The sequence below is a fragment of the Lissotriton helveticus genome, chromosome 5_1 (assembly GCF_964261635.1).
Source record: "Lissotriton helveticus chromosome 5_1, aLisHel1.1, whole genome shotgun sequence".
Classification (NCBI taxonomy): Eukaryota; Metazoa; Chordata; class Amphibia; order Caudata; family Salamandridae; genus Lissotriton; species Lissotriton helveticus.
In genome coordinates this window covers 1,321,588,549-1,321,609,356 of record NC_136065.1, presented here as the reverse complement: position 1 = coordinate 1,321,609,356, position 20,808 = coordinate 1,321,588,549, and the positions used below count along the sequence as shown (strand labels likewise).

General features: G+C 47.4%; 1 protein-coding gene across 2 annotated transcripts in view; it reads right to left on the bottom strand.

Annotated features, from left to right (window-relative positions):
* Positions 1–20,808, bottom strand: part of RNPEP (arginyl aminopeptidase) — a 239,082-nt gene that overhangs the window by 145,343 nt on the left and 72,931 nt on the right. For both annotated transcript variants that reach the window (XM_078644158.1, XM_078644159.1), the window contains exon 6: positions 846–959. In XM_078644158.1, coding sequence (XP_078500284.1) covers positions 846–959 — 114 coding nt within the window. The remainder of the gene's footprint in view (positions 1–845; positions 960–20,808) is intronic.

The window sequence follows — 20,808 nt, the reverse complement described above, 5'->3', positions numbered from 1 at the left end:
TCTGTCAGAGGGTAGCAAAGGTTTTTCTTGAAGAAATTACTAACACCTTAAAAGTAAATGCTCTTTCAGGGATGGGATGTCAGAGGAAAAAGAGAGGTACTGAACAAAAGAGAAGTGCACCAAAAAGCAGCTTCCTACATCTTATCAATTAGCACATACAGAAATGAAATTGGCAGAGACGACTGGTGAAAAGCGAGGAAGAGGTATGCGAACAGCACATTTGCACCAGGATCCTGTTTAAGTTCCTAAAGTGACACAGCTATGGAAAAGCTTTTCTGTGGTCAAACCTTCACCGGTAGGTAATTCCCAAGCAGTCAAGAAGGAAGCTGAGCAGAATGGCAGTATGAGAAAAAATGAGTAAACTCATTACATCAATGTATTTTCTCCCATTATGATTGATCAATGGCAGTTATCAACACAGACTGTATCAACAACGAGCAAGACAGTGACTTAGTAGGCAACTCCTTACTAGACATTCATTACATCCTTTAGAGCAAGTCAAAAGATTGGCAAATTGGTTAGGCTAAAACAAGTAAGTGTTAAATAAGTCCTGGTTAATTTCAGGAAGAGCTTCCTCTATCATACAGTTTCTTCCCTGGTTAAAGAGCATTTTTGCTTGTATTCTCAGTAAACAACTGTACTTCCTTTATAGCAATTGACCCAGAAATACACTTTGCTGCATTATTTACTGTCAATTACTTGAACTGGTTAACTCGCGGTCGTCCACACGCCACATTGGTAAGGTGCATGAAACTCTTGTGGTCTTTCTTTGTATAATCCAAATGTCAAACATTAAGAAGGCTACAGATGCAGGAATTGATTAAATAGATGCGACATAAACTGACCTGGTTCAATCTTCACTCTCAGCTTGTTTAGAGGGTGATCCTCACCAGATGTATCCATATGTTGGCGGAGCAGAGCTCTCCCAGTAGCTGCCTCAAGGCAGGTATAAGCGGAACCTGTGAAAGCAACACTTTGGTTTACTTACTTTATAAAAAAAACTGCAAACTCCAAGAAAGCAATTTTGCTGCACTTTTCTTCTTTATATATGTTTTATTACTGAAAATATAAATTACAGAACACAGAAAACAAAATCCTGTCTTTGTTTTGAAGAGACTAAAGCTGTAGTGTATATTTTTGTACGTTTACATCTAGTCTACACACACACAGTGGCAAAGAAACCATTGTATCAAATACAGTATTAGAGTAGGCTTTGGAGCCACCCCTTCCTCAATATTTAATGGCTTTATTTCACTGTTCCCTGCTCCTAATAAAATTGCTTTTGGTCCTATTATTAGATTTTCCCGTCAATGAAGCATTTTGGGCCACCGTGTTTTTAATGAGTGGTATTCTTTCACTTCAAATTTAGGGAATTCATTTTTTTATGTTACTACTCTGCTTTCCTCACTCTCTCCGCTTCAAGTTCAAGTTCAAGAATTTATATAGCGCACTACTCACCCAGAGGGTCTCAAGGCGCTTGGGGAGGGGGTTAATTATTTATCGAATAGCCAGGTTTTAAGTTCTTTTCTGAAGGAGATGTGGTTCTGTGTAAGGTGGAGGTGAGTGGGGAGTGAGTTCCAAGTCTTGGCCGCCAAGTAGGAGAAGGATCTACCTCCCATGGTGGATCTTTGGATACGCGGAACTGCGGCGAGGCCTTGATTGGAGGATCTTAGTTGGCGGGTGGGTGTGTAGAAGGATAGTCGAGTGTTGAGGCATTCGGGCCCTAGTTTGTAGAGGGCCTTGTGTGCGTGGGTGATGAGACGGAATGTTATTCTCTTGTTGACTGGAAGCCAGTGGAGGTCTTTTAGGTGGCCGGTAATGTGAACTTGGCGAGGGATGTCAAAAATGAGTCTCGCTGATGCGTTTTGGATGCGTTGGAGTTTTTTCTGTAATTTGGCTGTACAGCTTCCCCTCTATTATGTATGTTTTCGTTTCTACGTGACTCCAGCAACTGCACAATGCTACCAAATCACTCGCTTATGATCACCCTTCAGCCTCCACTTCATGTACATTCTCTTTTATGAAAGGTCTGGTAATGGCACACTGCTATCTGCCAATATGCTCATGGTGCAACCCTCACAACCCTCAAACTGTTTGTGCAAGCATGGTTGTTATCTTGCAATTAATGTTCTGAAATCGAAAGATAAAGTTTGTGCATCCGTGCCAGCTATCTTTGATTATTCCTTAAGCCAAAAACGTTATATCTGGCAGCCGCAAATGCTTGCAGAGGAGGCAAGAGAAGCAATGACTGAGAGCGAAGGCCTGTTAGCATACAAGTGTGGTCATTGTGATCTGGTATGCGGAACGCCTCCTGATATCTTTCCTTGCAGGGACATAGGTAGATGTGTGTGAGCTGTGGGGTGCAGCAGTAAGGGAGAGCTGCTGTGGTTCTGTGTGCTTGCTGCCAGTGTGGCTTCGTTCCTCTAGGCAGAGATCAACACTGCTTAAGAACCCTGCAGTATGAACAGAGCAACACACGAGAGAGAATCAGACCACCATCTCTCCAGCTGCGGGGCATCAAGTGATCACAGCCATGAGCCCATTATGGGTCTCATGTAGAACCTTTGCAACATAGCAAGTCTTGAATAATGGACAGGGAACCAAAGATGAAATGGGTCTCCCATACACCAAATGGTAACAAGAGACTGTTAAACTGACTCGATAGGTTGATGCCATTCCACTAGATATTGGGCAATAAAAGAATGTTCCAGCAAAGCGAATATTCTGCGAGAACCGGAGCGCTCCTTTTGGGTGTCTGTGGTTAGACAACTCAAAATACAGGCTGCCCATTTGAGAGATCCTGTCTTGTGAAACATTCAGAATATGGGGATACCAATGATAGAATGCGAACACCTAATTCACTTAGACTACACAAAGTGAACCACACAGCCCCTAACAACAAAACACAAATAATATCAGATCAACAAGAGTACTCTTAGTACAGAAAAGGATAAATTACTTGATGCACTTGATGATATCCTAGTACTAATCAAGGACACAACAAAAATAAAACTTGACTCAGTTTAGTTTGAAAGGAGCATCCTAAGAGTCAACCAAAACAAAACCTCCAAATAAGTTAAGGAAACCGAAGATTAAGTACATTCACTAATGACCAAAGCAGCAAATGTTCAGAATCATAATGCTAACATAACAAAACTGGGGCATTTCTTGGAATACAGAGATGAAGATATTAAATAACTAAAGGGTGAGTGAGAAGAAACAAGATTTGCATTGAAGGCCTACCCGAAAGAGCAGCAGGATAAATCATGGACCTCGAGTTGGAGAAATGGTTGCTCGTCAAGGTTGCAACTACGGGCCTTTCAAACTTTCTCCATAATTTGAACGCAAAGAGTTCCTATATGACTTCCTCCACCAGTCTCGACACACAGACCGGTGGCGACAAGCCTGCTGAATTACAGAAACAGATCCCTTCATATCCCCGATCCAGACAGGCAAGACATACTGTAACAGTGGTTGTTCACAGATTGGCCTCGACCCCATTCCTTGTCACTAGAGACCGAGGACGCGGCTCACAGGTTACCGGCTTGCCGTCCCTGATATACAGCAACCCACTGCAATATGCCACTCTGATTTCGAGACCGCAGCGCAAACATTTCAGAGGCCTTCTTTTAGCTGTTACAGCCTTTATTAGGTCCACTCTGGTCCAGCATCCAACTGTATAAACCGCGGCCATCTGCATCCTTTACTCTCCTTGTACTTGGCCTGGACTTCTACTCGGTCTTCACCTGAAACATACCTCCTCCAAGTCACTCGGACCCGGATCTAGGCAAAATGTATATAGGCATACCATTGTTAATGTCCTGATGATGATCCTATATCTTTTGCAAGGATCGAAACACTGTTGACTTGCTGTACGCCATATACACCTCTTTATTTTAATACTTATTATGTGTAATGGTGGCTCCACTAAAATCTGTTTGTCCTACCAAAATGCATCTCATACAAACAATTTACTCTGCCTGAACCTTTTTGTTTCGTGTTGTACTAAGTTGGATACAGGCTTGCATACCACTTTATTTGTTTCTTGCTGTATTTTGTGTATATTTAAGCAACTATATATTAAAAACTCCTGTGCGTCTGGACAGTTGTAAAATATAGTACCGATTGGGTCTATATTTATTGTTTGCTCTCATTAATTCTAGTCTAGGGACCACTGTCTTTAGAAAGAATTACAGAAACATAGTATGAGTGAAGCAGATTGCCTCTATCACAGTGGAAAACAGCAAGGAACCTTTCTCTTTACCAACAACATAGCAGCAGGAGAGGACACTGTACATTCTACAGTGTCCAACGGAGACCACAATACCAGGTTCCAATTCCCCAAAAATGACCTTTCAGAGGCGCTTAAGGAACAGAATACCTACGTGACCACTGGGGAGACAGAAGAAAATAGAAAAGTTATCGGCAATAGTAGCAGTCAGAGCAAACTGCCCAGTCAAGAAGAGGGCTACATTCTTGAAAATCAAATCAAATAGCGGGGCATAAGACTCAGACTTCGTGTAATTGACAAAGAACAAATGAAGGGGCCAGTTGTAATTCCTATGAAGAAGGACAATATGATTTCATTACATTTTGGGGTTATGCCTTGCTAGAAGAATAGAATAACCATAAATCCATACTAATATTATAAAGAGAGAGCCCAAACCTTTGAAGCGGGTAATCTCAGTAACCACAGCACCAATCACAACACCCAATACAGCGTTGGAAAGGGCAGTTGCAGCGGAAGGACATAGGCTATGCAGACGGCCACCATATATATATATTTTTTTGCAGAGTTTTATATAGCGCGAACTTGACCCAAACTGAATCAGGTTATCAGAGCGCTTTACATAGCACCAGTTACGTTACATGAGGACACACATTCATTTTTGTTCGGCTCGGGGAGATTAAGTGATTTGCCCAGAATCACAGGATGTTTGGCGTCGTTACCAAGACTCGAATCCAGATCCCCAGGTCCGAGGTCGAGCGCCTTAGCCGTTAGGCCAACTCCTCTATACATTTAAAAGGTAAAAGAACCGTGCCAGCAAAGTAGTCCATTGTGGGCGTGTCTGCGTTGTGCTGTGGGCGTGTGCTGGGGGCGTGACAAACTCTGGGGGCGTGTGTCCGCCCTTGATGCCATGTGAGTCGTACATACAAGCGCCAATTACGTTGCTGCCCAGCATCAAGGGGCACGCTGGGGGCGTGACACGCTGGTGGCGTGAGAAACGCTGGGGGCGTGAGAAACGCTGGGGGCGTGTGTCCGGCCTTCATGCCATGTGAACGCAATTGCGCCGCATCAAGGGGCACGCTGGGGGCGTGTGCTACGTTCCGCCCTTCATGCCATGTGGGTCGTTTATTAATCAGAAGATCGTCTGCTGTGGCCGTGTGCTGGGGGCGTGACAAACGCGGTCACCTGGAGGCCTAGTAAGTAACGTTACTGCAGCCGCTCCAGCACGCTGTTACTGAACTCTCTCATTCAACGAAATTACACGCGCCTGCTACCATCAACCAGGGCTCTAGCCGGGCTCAGGCGGCGGATCAGTACACTAATTACACGCGCCTGATAACATCAACCAGGGCTGCAGCTGGGTCTCAAGCGGGGGAACACGCAAATGAGTGTGTCTGCGGGGACAATTACTGCAGCCTCTCTTACTCGCTGTCACTCAACTCTCTCATTAAACGGATTTACCCGCGGCTGATAACTCTCTCATTCAACGACATTACACGCGCCTGCTAACATCAACCAGGGCTGTAGCCGGGCTCAGGCGGTGGATCACTACACCAATTACACGCGCCTGCTAACATCAACCAAGGCTGCAGCTGGGCCTTCTCCGTCCCTATTCTAATAAAACAAAAAATGTTGTCTACCGCAAGATATTAAAATAAATTGCCCTTGCCAAATACACACATTGCACACATTCTATTTCATACCCGGACAACGTCGGGACGGGCTGCTAGTAAATGTAATAAAGCAGAGAGTGTGAGGCACTCAAAAATTATATTAATCCACATTCTTCCTTATTTTCAGACATTATCAGGATAACATTCATAGATAAGCTGTGTTTGGGCAAAGGACTGCTGTTTAGTTTTCTTGGAGACACAGGGTTTTTTAGGAACAAGTGGGGTACCAGAGATAATGGAATTATGCAAGTACACTCATGAATAAAGTACACTGATGCATACGGTCTTTGATTTGAAGAGCCTCAAACTGTAGTATATCTTTTTTATAATTTTAGGTCTAGTCTATTGACAGATTGTGGCAAGGAAAAATATTGTATCAAACATAGACTTCGAGTGGGTTTGGGTCCACCCCTTGTTCATAATTTAATGTTTTTTTTGTCTATCTCTGTTCTCTGGTCCTAATATGATGGTTTTAGTTCCATCATAATATTTTCCGGTCAATGGAGCATTTCAGGCCACAGTGTTTTGATTGGATGAATGGTATTCTTTCACTGCTGAAAAGATGGACCTTTTAATTTTACTTCACCGCTTTACTTGCTCTCCCTGCTTCCTCTATAGTATGTAGTTTTCAGTTTTTACATGAGCCCGGCAGCTGCACACTGCAGCCAATAAGTAATATCCTCCAACAAGCACATCTCCTTCAGCCACTCCACCGGACTACACTGGACAGATCACAGCTGCGTCCACTTCAACTTCAGGAGAACCACGACCCACCACCACCCGCAACAGGTTCCCCGCAGAAGCTGGAGCAAGATCACCGCCGACCAACTCACCACCTCCCTCAGCTAGAACCCTCCCACCAACACGAGGGACCCCAACGAAGCAGCCCGCAACCTCACACAGTGGCTCACCAACTGCGCCGATGACCTCGCGCCACTGAAGAACCCTCCCAGCAGACCCGGCAGCAAGAAAGCCTTGTGGTTCACCAACGACCTCAAAAACTCCAAGAAAACCTGCCGCACCCTCGAGAAAGCCTGGCGCCACGACCAGACAACAGAGAACATGACAGCTCTCAAGAACGCCACCCGCAAACACCACCAGCTGATCCGCACCACCAAAAGGACAACATTCAAAGAACGTCTGGACAACAACATCCACAACAGCAAGGAACTCTTCAGCATCGTTAAAAAGCTCTCCAACCCCAGCGCCTGCAACAACGACATCACACCCTCGCAAGACCTCTGCGACTCACTCGCCTCGTTCTTTCACCGCAAGATCGCCGACATACACAACAGCTTCGGCGCACAGACCACGCACCCAACCACCGAACCAGCACCCCCCACCACCACCCTCTGCAATTGGACCCCGGTCAGCACCGAAGACACCATCTGCACGATGAACACCATCCACTCCAGCTCCCCAACCGACCCCTGTCCACACCACATCTTCAACAAAGCCGACTCCATCATCGCACCCCAACTCCGGGACATCATTAACAGCTCCTTCGCAACCGCCACCTTCCCGGAGAGCTGGAAACATGCCGAGCTCAGCGCCCTCCTGAAGAAACCCACCGCGGACCCCACGGACCTCAAGAACTTCCACCCCATCTCGCTCCTCCCTTTTCCTGCCAAAGTCATCGAGAAGACCATCAACAAACAACTCTCCGCCTTCCTCGGGACAAACGGATCCCTCGACCCCTCGCAGTCCGGTTTCCGAGCAAACCACAGCACCGAGACCGCCCTCATCGCAGCTACAGACGACATCAGGTCCCTGCTCGACAACGGGGAAACACCTGCACTCATCCTCCTGGACCTCTCAGCAGCCTTCGACACCTTATGTCACCGCACCCTGATACAACGCCTCAACAACACCGGAATCCAAGGAACGGCCATGGAGTGGATAATCTCGTTCCTCACCGGAAGAACCCAAAGAGTCCGCCTCCCCCCGTTCCGATCCGCGGCCACCGAAGTCATCTGCGGCGTTCCGCAAGGATCCTCGCTCAGCCCCACCCTCTTCAACATCTACATGAGCCCCCTTGCAGCCATCACATGCCAACACAACCTAAACATCTCCTACGCCGACGACACCCAGCTGATCCTCTCCCTCTCCAACGACTCCGCCACCAGCAGAGCCAGCCTCCAGGAAGGAATGAAAGACGTCGCGGAATGGATGAAGCTCAGCCGTCTGAGACTGAACTCCGACAAGACGGAAGTCCTCATCCTGGGACCATCCCCCTCGGCCTGCGATGACTCCTGGTGGCCCCCTGCCCTGGGCACCACCCCCAAGCCAACGGACCATGCACGCAACCTGGGCTTCATCCTGGACTCCTCTCTCACGATGTCCAAGCAAGTCAACGCCGTCTAGTCATCCTGTTTCAACACTCTGCGCATGCTCCGAAAGTTCTTCCGGTGGATCCCCACTGAAACCAGGAAGACGGTCACCCAGGCCCTCGTCACCAGCCGACTGGACTATGGGAACACCCTCTACGCTGGAACCACAGCCAAACTCCAGAAAAGACTCCAGCGCATACAGAACACTTCTGCACGACTCATCCTGGACATCCCCCTTCACGGCCATATCTCTGACCACCTGAGAGACCTGCACTGGCTCCCCGTCAGCAAGAGGGTCACGTTCAGACTCCTCACCCACGCACATGAGGCTCTCCACGACATGGCCCCAAATACCTCAACCGCCACCTCGCATTCTACACACCCACCCGCCAGCTCCGATCCGCCAGCCTCGCCCTCGCCACTGTCCCACGAATTCGCAGATCCACCGCCGGAGGAAGATCCTTCTCCTACCTGGCGGCCAAGACATGGAACTCCCTCCCCACCCACCTACGGCTGACCCAGGATCATCTCTCCTTCAGGAAACAACTTAAGACCTGGCTGTTCGAGCAGTAGCGACTCCCCCTCCCCCCAGCGCCTTGAGACCCTAGCGGGTGAGTAGTGTGCTTTACAAATTTGCCGATTGATTTATTGATTAATAAATACAAGTAAAGTAAACTTATTTACAGGGGGGGGAAGTGGGGGAAGGAAGAGTTAAAAGACAATACAAACGTGGGTGTGGGGACTAGGATCTAGAGGCCCTAAATACGCCAAAACCTAAAACAAAACAGATTGCATGTAACAGAATATGAAATTCAAGGTCCTCAAGTGGAACACCTGGTACATGGTCACCACAAAAGATAACAAATGTAATCAGAGGCGGGAAACACGTATAGCTTTTCTACAGGAAACACATCTTATTGGAGCTAAAATGGAGAAGTCTAAGTGGACACTGAGTTTCCAATTGTGCTCTATTAAATACTGCAAGTATGCCGGAGACAGTCTTATATGGAGAGGCCTCACAATCCTCTTTAGTTTTATAACTACACATTCATACTAGACAATATATAGCACAATGCACCAGTAATGGGCAGTTTAGATGGAAATGACAGTGAGCATATACAGCTCGCACACATCAAGTAAGATTCCTCGATATGGTGATGAGGCAATTAGTAGATAATGCACAAGTGGCAGCCATATAGGGAGAAGACTTTAGTAGACCTCTTGAAGGAGAGAAAAGACCCACCTTCAACTGAGTCTCCTACTATTACAAAGGCATTATAATCATAGGGAAATACGGTGGTTTGATGATGCCTGCTCCAAATCCCTAAGATCACTTCATGTGGCTCTACGATGTACTCTACGAGATATTATCTTGGTGAGATCACTTCGCAAGACATATAAATCTGCGTGATTAGCAAGACTGAGGGCATTGAGAAATTACAAAGCTCAGTTGTAAAGAGAGACAGTAAAGGTGTCTGGGCTATAATCAATGCTCCCTTCTTAGAAGAAGACACAGATATTAGTTTAGAAACATATGTCATGCAGGATGCTTGGGTGGCCCATTCCAATAATGTATTTGGAAAATCTGGAAAGACATTTACCTTGTAAATAGGCTTACCAGCGCCCACTATAGGAGCTCTCATACCATTTACTCTGGACGAAATGAAAGGTGCTCTGAAACAGTACAGTAAATTGAAAGCACCTGGCCTTGATGGAGTCCCGAGAGACAACTTCCAAGATAATCAGGAATTGTGAGCCCCCCTACTCATAATTGTTTTAATGTAATAATACATACAGCCATTTTACCTTCTCAGAAAAAGACTGTCATTATTCCTATTTATAAAAACAGGGGATAAGGCTAATCTAATCAACTATAGACCCATTTCCTTATTGGATACTACGGCCAAGCTAATGGGTCGGCTACAGTTAAACAGATTGGCGAAATGAAATGAAGAGTATTTGTAAAGCGCGGTAGCTACCCTGAGGCGTCCTAGCGCTGCGAAACAAACGCGTGAGAGAGGGCAGGGGGAACCTGTTCTAGTCCTTAAAGAGCTGGGTTTTGAGTCCTTTCCTGAAGGACAACAAGTTTGATTGCCTACGTAGTTGGAGGGGTAGGGAGTTCCAGAGTTTGGTAGTGTTGTAGGAGAAGGAACGTCCACCACATCTGGCCCTCTTGACTCGGGGTACTGTGAGTAGGTGAGAGAGGGTGGATCTGAGCTGCCTATTTGGTCGGTATGGGGTGACCAGTGAGTGGTTGATAGTGGCTCCTGATTTCCAGAATGCTCGATGTGCGATGCAGAGGGCCTTGAATGCGACTCTGTCCTTGACGGTGAGCCAATGTAGCTTCCGGAGTTCTCTTTTGACTGATGTATGACGTGGACTCTGGAGAAGGGTACGTGCCGCACAGTTCTGGACAACCTGCAGCTTGTTTAGAGTGGACTGAGGGGCTCCTAGGTAATGGGCGTTTCCAAAGTCCAAGCGCGACAGGATTAAGCCTTGGATCGTGATTTTTCTGCCATTGAATGGTAGGAAGGGGGTAATTTTTCGTATAAGTCTGAGTAGTGGCCCGTAGCAGGTGGCTGATAGTTTTGCTGCTTGGTGATTGAAGTTTAGGGATTTATCCAGCCAAATGCCCAGGCTTTTGATTGAGTCCTTGGGCCCCGGAGGGGGTCCAAGGCATGAAGGCCAAAGATGTTTAATGTTGGGGTTGGGGTGGTGACCTAAAAGCATTAGCTCGGTTATGTCTCCATTTAGTTTGAGACAGGAAGATGTCATCCAGGAGGTCACTGCCTCGAGGCAGTCCCTAAGATGGCTGGGGGTGGTGTGGGACTGTCAGGGCCACCACTAGCTGGGTGTCGTCCGCATAGGTGATTATTTTTAACCCGAAGGGGCGGACGATCTCCGCTAGGGAGCTCATGTACACATTAAAAAGCGTGGGGCTCAGGGAGGAGCCCTGCGTCATACCACAATTTAGAGGTTTTTTGGCGGAGGCAGTGTTGCCATCGAAGACTTGGAAGGATCGCTCCTTTAGGAAGGATGCGAACCAAGAGATTGCCAGTGAAGAGACTCCTAGGTTGGATAGTCGTTGTAATAGTATACTGTGGTTTACAGTGTCGAAGGCACTTCGGTCTAGTAGGATGATGGCTGCTGTGCCTCCCTGATCCGTGATCGTCCGTGCCTCTTCTATCACATTGATGAGGGCAGTCTCGGTTCCGTGCATGGGTCGAAAGTCCGTTTGGGTGGGGTCAAGTAGTTGGTGGGTCTCTAAAAATTCTGTCAGAGTCTTATTGACATGTTTTTCCAAGATCTTGCTGAGCCAGGGCAGCAGGGATATAGGTAGATAGTTCCCTGGGATATTGGGGTCTAGGTTGGGCTTTTTGAGGAGTGCTTTAACGATGGCCAATTTCCACGGGAGTGGGACAGTTCCGGTGGCTAGTGAGGAGTTAAGTAGTTCTAGAATAGTGGGGAGGATGTGCATCGTGACTGCCAGCAGAGACCGTGGTGGTGCTGGGTCGTTAGGGGATCCGGATTTTACCAGATGCATTATGGATTGTAGTGATGGTAGGTCAAGTGGGGGAAGGTTCGCAAGTGTCGCTAGGTTTGGTGTGGGTGGCTGTGGTTCGAGGGGCGGGGTTGGTGGAGTTGTTGGAGTTGAGGCTTGTGTGTGGGGGAAGGAGGTGTAGATGTTTTGTATTTTTCTATGGAAGAATTCTGCCAGATCGTCGCAGCAGGCTTGAGGGTTGAGGGGAGTTTGAGGTTTTTCTGAAGGTTTCAGGAGAGATTTTGCGATTTTCTAGATTTCTCTAGGTTTGGATGCAGCTGCATTGAACTTGCTCTCATAGAATGTGGCTTGCGCTGTTCTGATTTATTTTTTGTATGTTCTTATCGCAGCTCTGCATGCCATTTTCCTGGGGAGGGAGTAGTCTAAACGCCAGAATCTCTCTTGGAGGTGTGCTTTGGGTTTGTGGCAGTAATGGGGAGAACAGAATCTAGGGAGTTAGAGATCCACTTGTTGAAGTTGTCATTGGCTAAGGAGGAATCCGCATTGTGGGGTGGTTTGAGGAAATCTAGAGATATTGTCCATTCTGCTAGGGGAAGTTTGGACCAGTTGCATTCCTTCCGGGTGGTGGTATTGGTTGCTTGATAGGGGGCTGGGCATCTCCAGGAGGCCGGGATTAGAAAGTGGTCAATCCAGGGCAGGGGTAGAGGATTTCCTGCCGAAAGATCTGGACAGTTGGTGAAGATAGGGTCTAGGAGGTGGCCTTTAGGATGAGTAGGTTCTAGCACTAGTTGTTGGAGCTGCAGTGCAGCCAGACTGGAGATTATTTCTGAGGTATCGTTGTCGGAGGTATTATCAAGGTGGATGTTCAGGTCTCCCAGAAGGGCAAAATTGGCAGAGCTACATACTAGGTTGGCTATGGAGGATGATAGGGAGTCAACTGCCCCTGAGTTCCGGGGGGACGATAAATAAGTATTCCAGACAGGGTACTTGTGGGGGAGAAGTCCAACGCGAATAGAAGGCTTTTGCAGTTGGGGATAGGGTGATGGGAGCTGCGGCAGCTGTAGCAATCTTTGTAGATGATCGCTAGGCCGCCCCCTCTTCCAGTTGTACGGTCTGCTTGCACCATTTGGTATCCTTTAGGTAGAGCCTGAACAATGTCGGGATGAATGAATGAAAGAATGGGTGTCTTATAATGCGCATAACGTAACCCCAAGGGGCATCAAGGTGCAGATAACAGACAAATAGACACAACAAAGCAGAAAGGAGATATAATAATAGTTAATAAGCCAGGGAAAAGAGCCATGTCTTCAAAAGTTTACGAAAAATCACCAATGAGGGTTGGCTGGACAGTTCAGACGGGAGCGCGTTCCACAGTTTGGGAGCCGAGAAGGAAAACGCTCTTCCTCCCCATCTCACCTTATTGAATCTAGGGACGGTGAGCAGGTTTTTGGTGGACGAGCGAAGGGATCTGCTGGGGATATAGGGGCTAACTAGAGATTTAATCCCTTCGGAACCTGATCCAAATACCACCCTGGAGGCCAGACAGAGGAGTTTAAAAGAAATCCTGGCCTGGATTGGCAGCCAGTGGAGATCTTTTCTCGCCCTGGTAGCCGATGAGCGCCTAGGCAGGTTGAGAACCAGCCTAGCGGCGGCATTCTGAACCACCTGGAGGCGCTGAATCGATTTCTTGTTAATACCACCATAAAGCGCATTACAGTAGTCGAGCCTGGAAGATACCAGGGCGACCGTTGACTGTTTGCGTGCCTCAGGGGACAGATAACGGGCGATCTTTTTTAGTGTCCGAATGATAGTACAGCAAGTGGCCACTGTTTTGTTGACCTGAAGGTCAAATGAAAGGGCCGGATCAATTATTATGCCCAGATTCCTGGCTGCTTGTGCCGGTTGGGGACAATACCCTAGTGAGACAGGCCACCAATCTTCATTCCACAATTCATGACTCCCTCCGAAGACCAAGACTTCAGTCTTCTCTCCGTTAAGCTTAAGATCGTTACGTATCATTCATAATGATACCGCTTCCATGCACGCTCTAAATTTAGGGGCAGAGTCTTGTGTCAGTCGGGAGGTGGAGATGATGATCTGAGTATCATCGGCATAAGAGAGTACCTGATACCCAAAGGATCTTACAATTTTAGCGAGAGGGGTCAGATAGATGTTGAATAGTACAGGGCTCAGAGCCAAGCCCTGTGGAACCCCACATTGCACCGCCCGGGAGGGAGACAGAAATGTGCCCAATTTTACTCTCTGCTGTCTCTGATGCAGAAAAAAAGGAAAGGAGATTCAAAGCGCTGCCCTCGACCCCTATCGCCCTCAACCTGTCGACCAGGATTGAAGGGGACAGGGTGTCGAAAGCTGCTGTTAGATCCAACAACACCCAGCGCGGTTTGACCTCTGTCAACCTCTGATCTGATGTTGTTAACAACAACCGTGAGGGCAGTTTCTGTACTATGGGCCGCACGGAACCCATGTTGAGAGACATCCAACAGATTCTCACTCTCCAGATAAGAAGTCAGGTGACGATTGAGGTGTGCTTCAAGTATTTTGGCCGGGGCAGAAAGTAAAGAAATAGGCCGAAAATTTTTCAAGACTTCGGGATTCAAGGAGGCCTTTTTTAGCAGAGGTTTAACCACTGCGGTTTTCCAGGCTACGGGGAAAATCCCTTCGGTGATGCCCATATTCATGATCTCCAGTATTGAAGGAAGGACAGCCTTTCTGCATGCCTAAAGAGTTTTTAAAGGGCAAGGGTCTAAGGGGGAACAGGACTTAGTAGCGTCAAGGAGACGGTTAAGCTCTACCAGTGACATCCTAGGAAAGTATGTCAAACGGGAGCAAGGGCTTGCTTCCAAGACCGCAGGCATGACCGGGGAATGAGGCAAAGGTGAGATGGATGCTGGCCAGGTGTTCAGCTCCAAATTTAGAGTTTCTAGGGCAGTGTGTATGTCAGCTATTTTTGTGTGAAAGAAGTTCGCAATGTTATCACATAGCGCCTGTGTCTCAACAACTGAATTAGTGGTTTTGGGTGAGGATAAGGAGTTAATGATTTTGAAGAGCTCTCTTGAAGATTTAAGCGCGGCAGTGGTGTTATTGAAGTAGCTCTTTTTTTCCTCTATTATCGCCCTTTTGTAATCTTTTAAGGCCTGTTTATGCTGGCTCTTCTCGGGAGCGTTGGGTTGGGCGAGCCAGGCTCTTTCTTTTTGTCTGCATTTCTGCCGAAGCAATCTCAATCGTTCAGAGTACCAGGTGGCAGAGGGGCTCTTCCTAGCAGAATAATGTTTTTTAGGAGGTGCTAGAGTGTCCATAGCCATACCTAATGCAATGGACAGACTTCGAGCAGCGGCATTGGAGTCTGGCAAGAGGGAGAAATTGACGTCTGCCAGAAAAGGGGCTATGGAACTATGGTTGACCTCTCTATAATTTCTTCTGGTTTCCCATGAATTGCTATTTTTTTGGAGTCGGGGCAGAGGAATGTATGATTAGATGGAAAGGAACTGCCCAATGATCTGACCAAGTTAAAGGGATCGGCGTTCCGGTCCCCAACCTGTTATCGTTGGAAAAGATACCGTCTAACGTGTGACCAGCAAGGTGCGTAGGACCATCTACCAGTTGGCTCAGTCCACAGGCATTCAGGCTCTCCACTAGAGCCATCGTGTCAGTGTCATCAGCCTTCTCCAGGTGAAAATTAAAGTCACCCAGGAGAGTTAGATTAGGCCTATTGATAAAGGGCTCTAACATTTCAAGTATGGGCAAATGGGCCCTGGGGCCAGGGTGCCTATACCAGAGAATGCCAGAAAAGGAAGACGTGGGGGCAAACTGTATGGAGAAATATAGAGTTTCAAATTTATCCGAGGGGGTGGGGAGGGGGTCTATGCGACACGTAAAACCGTCCCTACAGAGAATTCCCAGCCCCCCACCTCTACGCCCTTCTCGGTCCATTCTTACCAGGGCATAGCCCTCGGGGATAGCATCAACCAGATCCGGACCGGCAGCCCCCGAACCCCAGGTCTCAGTTATAAAGACCCAGGGGGGTTCCCTTAGTGATACAAACTCCTTAAAAGCTACGTTATTTTTGACCAGGGACCTGGCGTTGATGAGAAAGCCAGGCTCCATTACCAGGCTGTCTGACCCCTTAACTGTCAGCGTCCTGGTACGATGCTTTTTGGACCCTCGTGTACCCGCTCGGGGGAGTGGGCCAATACAGCCACAGGTGACATTATCAGGGGATCTCGTATGATGGCATGGTAACGAGGGTGGCCTGACCGAGAGTAAAGTGGCAAGGGAGTATAACTCACAGTCATCTGGAAGTGTAATGCGGGGGACAGCCTCCCTGGCCCCTGGCGCGGACGGGCTGGACTCCGGCGCGTCCGCTGCTCGGAGCCATGCCCGTCCCCTTTTATACTAAGCGTTGGACTGCGCAAAGCGTTTCCTCCCTATCCAAGATGGCCGCTCCTAAACGATCCCCGGAACCGGCCGACTCAGCACCTAACTCGGCTGAGAGCTGGCCCAAGGTGCGGGAAAGGCGGGGAAACAATGTAAATGCGCTCCTTAATCAAGGCATAGTGCGGTGCAAGCAAGGTAAAATTATTAATAACATTTTTAAAAACACGTTAAAACCGTGGCACAGCAGGGAGAGGGTACAGAAAATCAAGCAGTACAGTCACCAAGCAACCTCCCGGCTTTCCGCCTCAGGAGGGAAGAAACACACACACAGCAAGGAATCTGAGTCAGGGTGGAGCCAAGTTTTGGTTAGAAACAGGGCGTCAGGATTGTATTTTTCAAATAAAAGTGAAATCTCGGTTGTGTGTTTTGGGAGGGATCTGCAGTTTAGAAGGAGGATACTTTGCAGGGTAGTTTTAATTGAGGGGGCGGGGGAAGGCTGGAATCCACAGTGAGGATACGTTAGGTTCTGAAGTGATGGGTTACATTTCGTGGAGCAGGTGGGGGCTCTTCCTTTAAGTTTGTGAAGTGCCTCGGAGCTGTATCTTCTGGGTGTGGTAGAAGGAGGGGCAGGGGTTGTGGCCCCTGGCCCCGGTCGGCCGCGGACGGGCTTGCCTTTGGCGCGCCAGCGGCGCGTCCGCTGGCATCTGATTGAAATAGAGGACGGGGCTCTGGGACACGTGACCATCGGAGCTCCGCCTCTCTAAGTCTCACCGGTAGTCAGGCAGGAAAAGGTTTCCAAGGCTACGTCACCGTCCACATCAAACAGGCGGTTGAGCCTGCGGTGGACCGGGGTGAGTGCAAGTTATTTTAAAAGTGCAATTTTGTGCAGGTGAGTTTAAAAAACAAAGCGCCTAGAACAAGCGGCGTTTCTTAGCTGTTTTCTGAACTTGCAGGTGATTTTAAAAACAAACAAAGCGCCTAGAACAAGCGGAGTTTCTTAGCTGTTTTCTGGGCTTACAGTGCTCGTGAGCACTCAGCGCACGTCTGCAGCGAGGGGCAGCCAGCATCTGATTGAAATAGAGGACGGGGCTCTGGGTCACGTGACTGTCGGAGCTCCGCATCTTTAAGTCTCACCGGTAGTCAGGCAGGAAAAGGGTTCCAAGGCTACGTCACCCTCCACATCAATCAGGCGGTTGGGCCTGCGGTGGACCGGGGTGAGTGCAAGTTATTTTAAAAGAGGGATGGGCTGCTGAAAGGAATATAATTATTCTCTCTCAATATGGTTTTAGGAAAGGAAAGGGGACAATTGACCAGTGCTTAAATTTAAACCTGATTATCGCTAAATATTAGGCGGCTAAGGTTAGCCATCTCTATACGGCCTTTATGGACCTGCCATCCACGTTTGATTGTGTAGTTCATGCCAAGCAGTGCGGAATTATGGAAGAAATGGGAGCGGATATTACAATTAATAACTTTATCCATGAGATGTATACTGACCCTACCGCATGGGTCCGATATGTTAGAGAAGTTAAGTGCACGAGACACTTTAGTATTACCCGTGGTGTCAGAGAGGGTTGCGTTCTCACCCCTTTCCTTATTTGCGCTGTACACCAATGCCACAGAATCGGCCTTGGTGATGTCCCCTTTGTCAACTCATCTGCAGTCCCCATACTCCTCAATGTAGATGGCGCAGTACTGCTGGCACAAACTGCCGATGCACAGCAAAGACTCATAGTCGGGTATACAAGCTTTATGGGGAACTAGCAGCCCGTTCCGACGTTGTCCAGGTATGAAATAGAATGCCAGTAATGTGTGTATTTGGCAAGGGCAATTTATTTTAAAATCTCGCGGTAGACAACATTTTTTGTTTCATTAGAATAGGGACGGAGAAGGCCCAGCTGCAGCCCTGGTTGATGTTAGCAGGCGCGTGTAATTGGTGTAGTGATCCGCCACCTGAGCCCGGCTACAGCCCTGGTTGATGTTAGCAGGCGCGTGTAATGTCGTTGAATGAGAGAGTTGAGTGACAGCGAGTAGGAGAGGCTGCAGTAATTTTCCCCACAGACACGCTCATTTGCGTGTTCCCCCGCTTCAAGCCCAGATGCAGGCCTGTTTGATGTTAGCAGGCGCATGTTCCCCCGCTTGAGTCCCAGCTGCAGCCCTGGTTGATGTTATCAGGCGCGTGTAATTAGTGTACTGATCCGCCTCCTAAGCCCGGCAGGAGCCCTGGTTGATGGTAGCAGGCGCGTGTAATTTGGTTGAATGAGACAGTTCAGTAACCGCGCGCAGGAGAGGCTGCAGTAACGTTACTTACCAGGCCTCCAGGTGAACGCGTTTGTCACGCCCCCAGCACACGGCCATAGCAGACAATCTTCTGATTAATGTATGACCCACATGGCATGAAGGGCGGAACGTAGCACACGCCCCCAGCGTTTCTCACGTCCCCAGCATGCTCCTTGATGCGGCGCAATTGTGTTCACATGGCATGAAGGCCGGACACACGCCCCCAGCGTTTCTCACGCCCCCAGCGTGTCACACCCCCAGCGTGCCCCTTGATGCTGCGCAGCAACGTAATTGGCGCTGGTATGTACGACTCACATGGCATGAAGGGCGGACACACGCCCCCAGCGTTTGATACACCCACGCCCACAGCACAACGCAGACACGCCCACAATGGACTACTTTGCTGGCACGGTTCTTTTACCTTTTAACCCCTTCGATGCTCATGACGAGCTGAGCTCGTCATGAGTTGCACCGCTCGCATGCTCATGACGAGTTCAGCTCGTCATGTAACGCGGTAAATCGAAAAAGCCGCACAGCGCAAAAATGACCGCAGCACGCATGCGGTTAAATGTATAAAGGAGTTGGCCTAACGGCTAAGGCGCTCGACCTCGGACCTGCGGATCTGGGTTCGAGTCATGGTAACGACGCCAAACATCTTGTGATTCTGGGCAAATCACTTAATCTCTCCGTTCCTAACAAAAATGAATGTGTGTCCTCATGTAACGTAACTGGTGCTATGTAAAGCGCTCTGATACCTGATTCAGTTCGGGTCAAGTTCGCGCTATATAAAACTCTGCAAAAAAAAGAAAAAGAAAAATATATATATATATGGTGGCCGTCTGCATAGCCTATGTCCTTCTGCTGCAACTGCCCTTTCCAACGCTGTATTGGGTGTTGTGATTGGTGCTGTGGTTACTGAGATTACCCGCCTCAAAGGTTGGGGCTCTCTCTTTATAATATTAGTATGGATTTAGCACTAAAAGTCAATGAATCCAAGTTCTTTGTTCTTTTGGAAGGTTCAAAGCATAAGAAATATCCAAGATTTCATACAGAAGAAAGAAATCTTGAGGACACTCAACTATTTATGGGTTAGATTTGATAGGGAAAGTAATTGGCAAAGTATTGCGACTAATAAGAGGTTGCAAATCGAAAAAGCATTGGAGTTTATTAAAAAAACTTGGATTGAAGCCAATTGATACTATAAAAAAGATTTATCATGTAAAGGTAGTTTCAGTCACTACTTATGGAGCAGCTGTGGGGTGTAACGGAAGCTCCTAAAATCCAAAGTATCGAAGACGTTTTTCTAAAGAGACTGGGCTGTCTTTCACAGTCTTGCTCATCATTTAACTGTCATTCTGAACTTAGCCTCCCCTATATTACTGAGGAAATCTCCATGGCCCGATTTTAATGTGGTACTCAATCCGGAGGAAAAAAACACTGAGTCTAACTAGAGATATTGTAAAAGACTGCTTAAACCTAGATGGTGTATCAAAAATGTGATGGCTAAAATAAATCGTGTCAAATTTGGAACTAATTGCCCCTGGAAATATGTTTAAGGATCCCACCTCATGCATGACAATATCTAGAAAAGAACTGAAAGGCCTGTTATTGGATAGATTGAGTAGAGACAGATGGGTAAGGAACTGCAACAAGAGTATGTTTAAGCAACATTTCTTAACACCTAGTATAGACAACACTACGTATTCATATCCGACATCTGTCTTTAATCCTCAGCATCTATTTGTTTTGTTACGATTCCGGCTGAAATATATTCCATTAATGTTAGGCTACCCTGCTAAAGCATACTCCGTTGACGCACTGCCACTTTGTCTACGTGACGCACAATCTGCAGAGAATAACCTGCACTTTCAATTTTTCTGCAAGTTTTATGCGTTGGAAAGGAAAAAAATAATGATGCTACTTGTAAGTAAACTTCCCTTTAGACAATGTCACCAATGTGTTCTATTATCAACAACTATTACAAAACCCTTTTGTCTGTTACTGTGCAGCATAATTTCAGTTGTCTGCTTTAAGGAGGAGAAAATCAATTGAAAATTATCGAGTGTACGTATAACAGGAGTAATGACATACATGAATTATTGTTTTTATGATGTTATTTATTCTATTTTTAATCCGCAGTTTATAATGTGGCTTTACACACCCTCATGTGACTTCATATTCGATGTTTTTAATGTTATTGACTGATCATTCTAGAATACTTTTTATGTCACTTGAAGTGGAGAAATACAGTTAGCATGATTGATTGATTGATACAAAGGTGAACACTTATAGAACATGGTTCAAAAACTGGAACCTAATAGACACATGGGGAGTGCTTCATAACAATAGATGGGAGCACTGATGTAATTGTACCTCTAGGGCCTCTACACTAATTTGGCA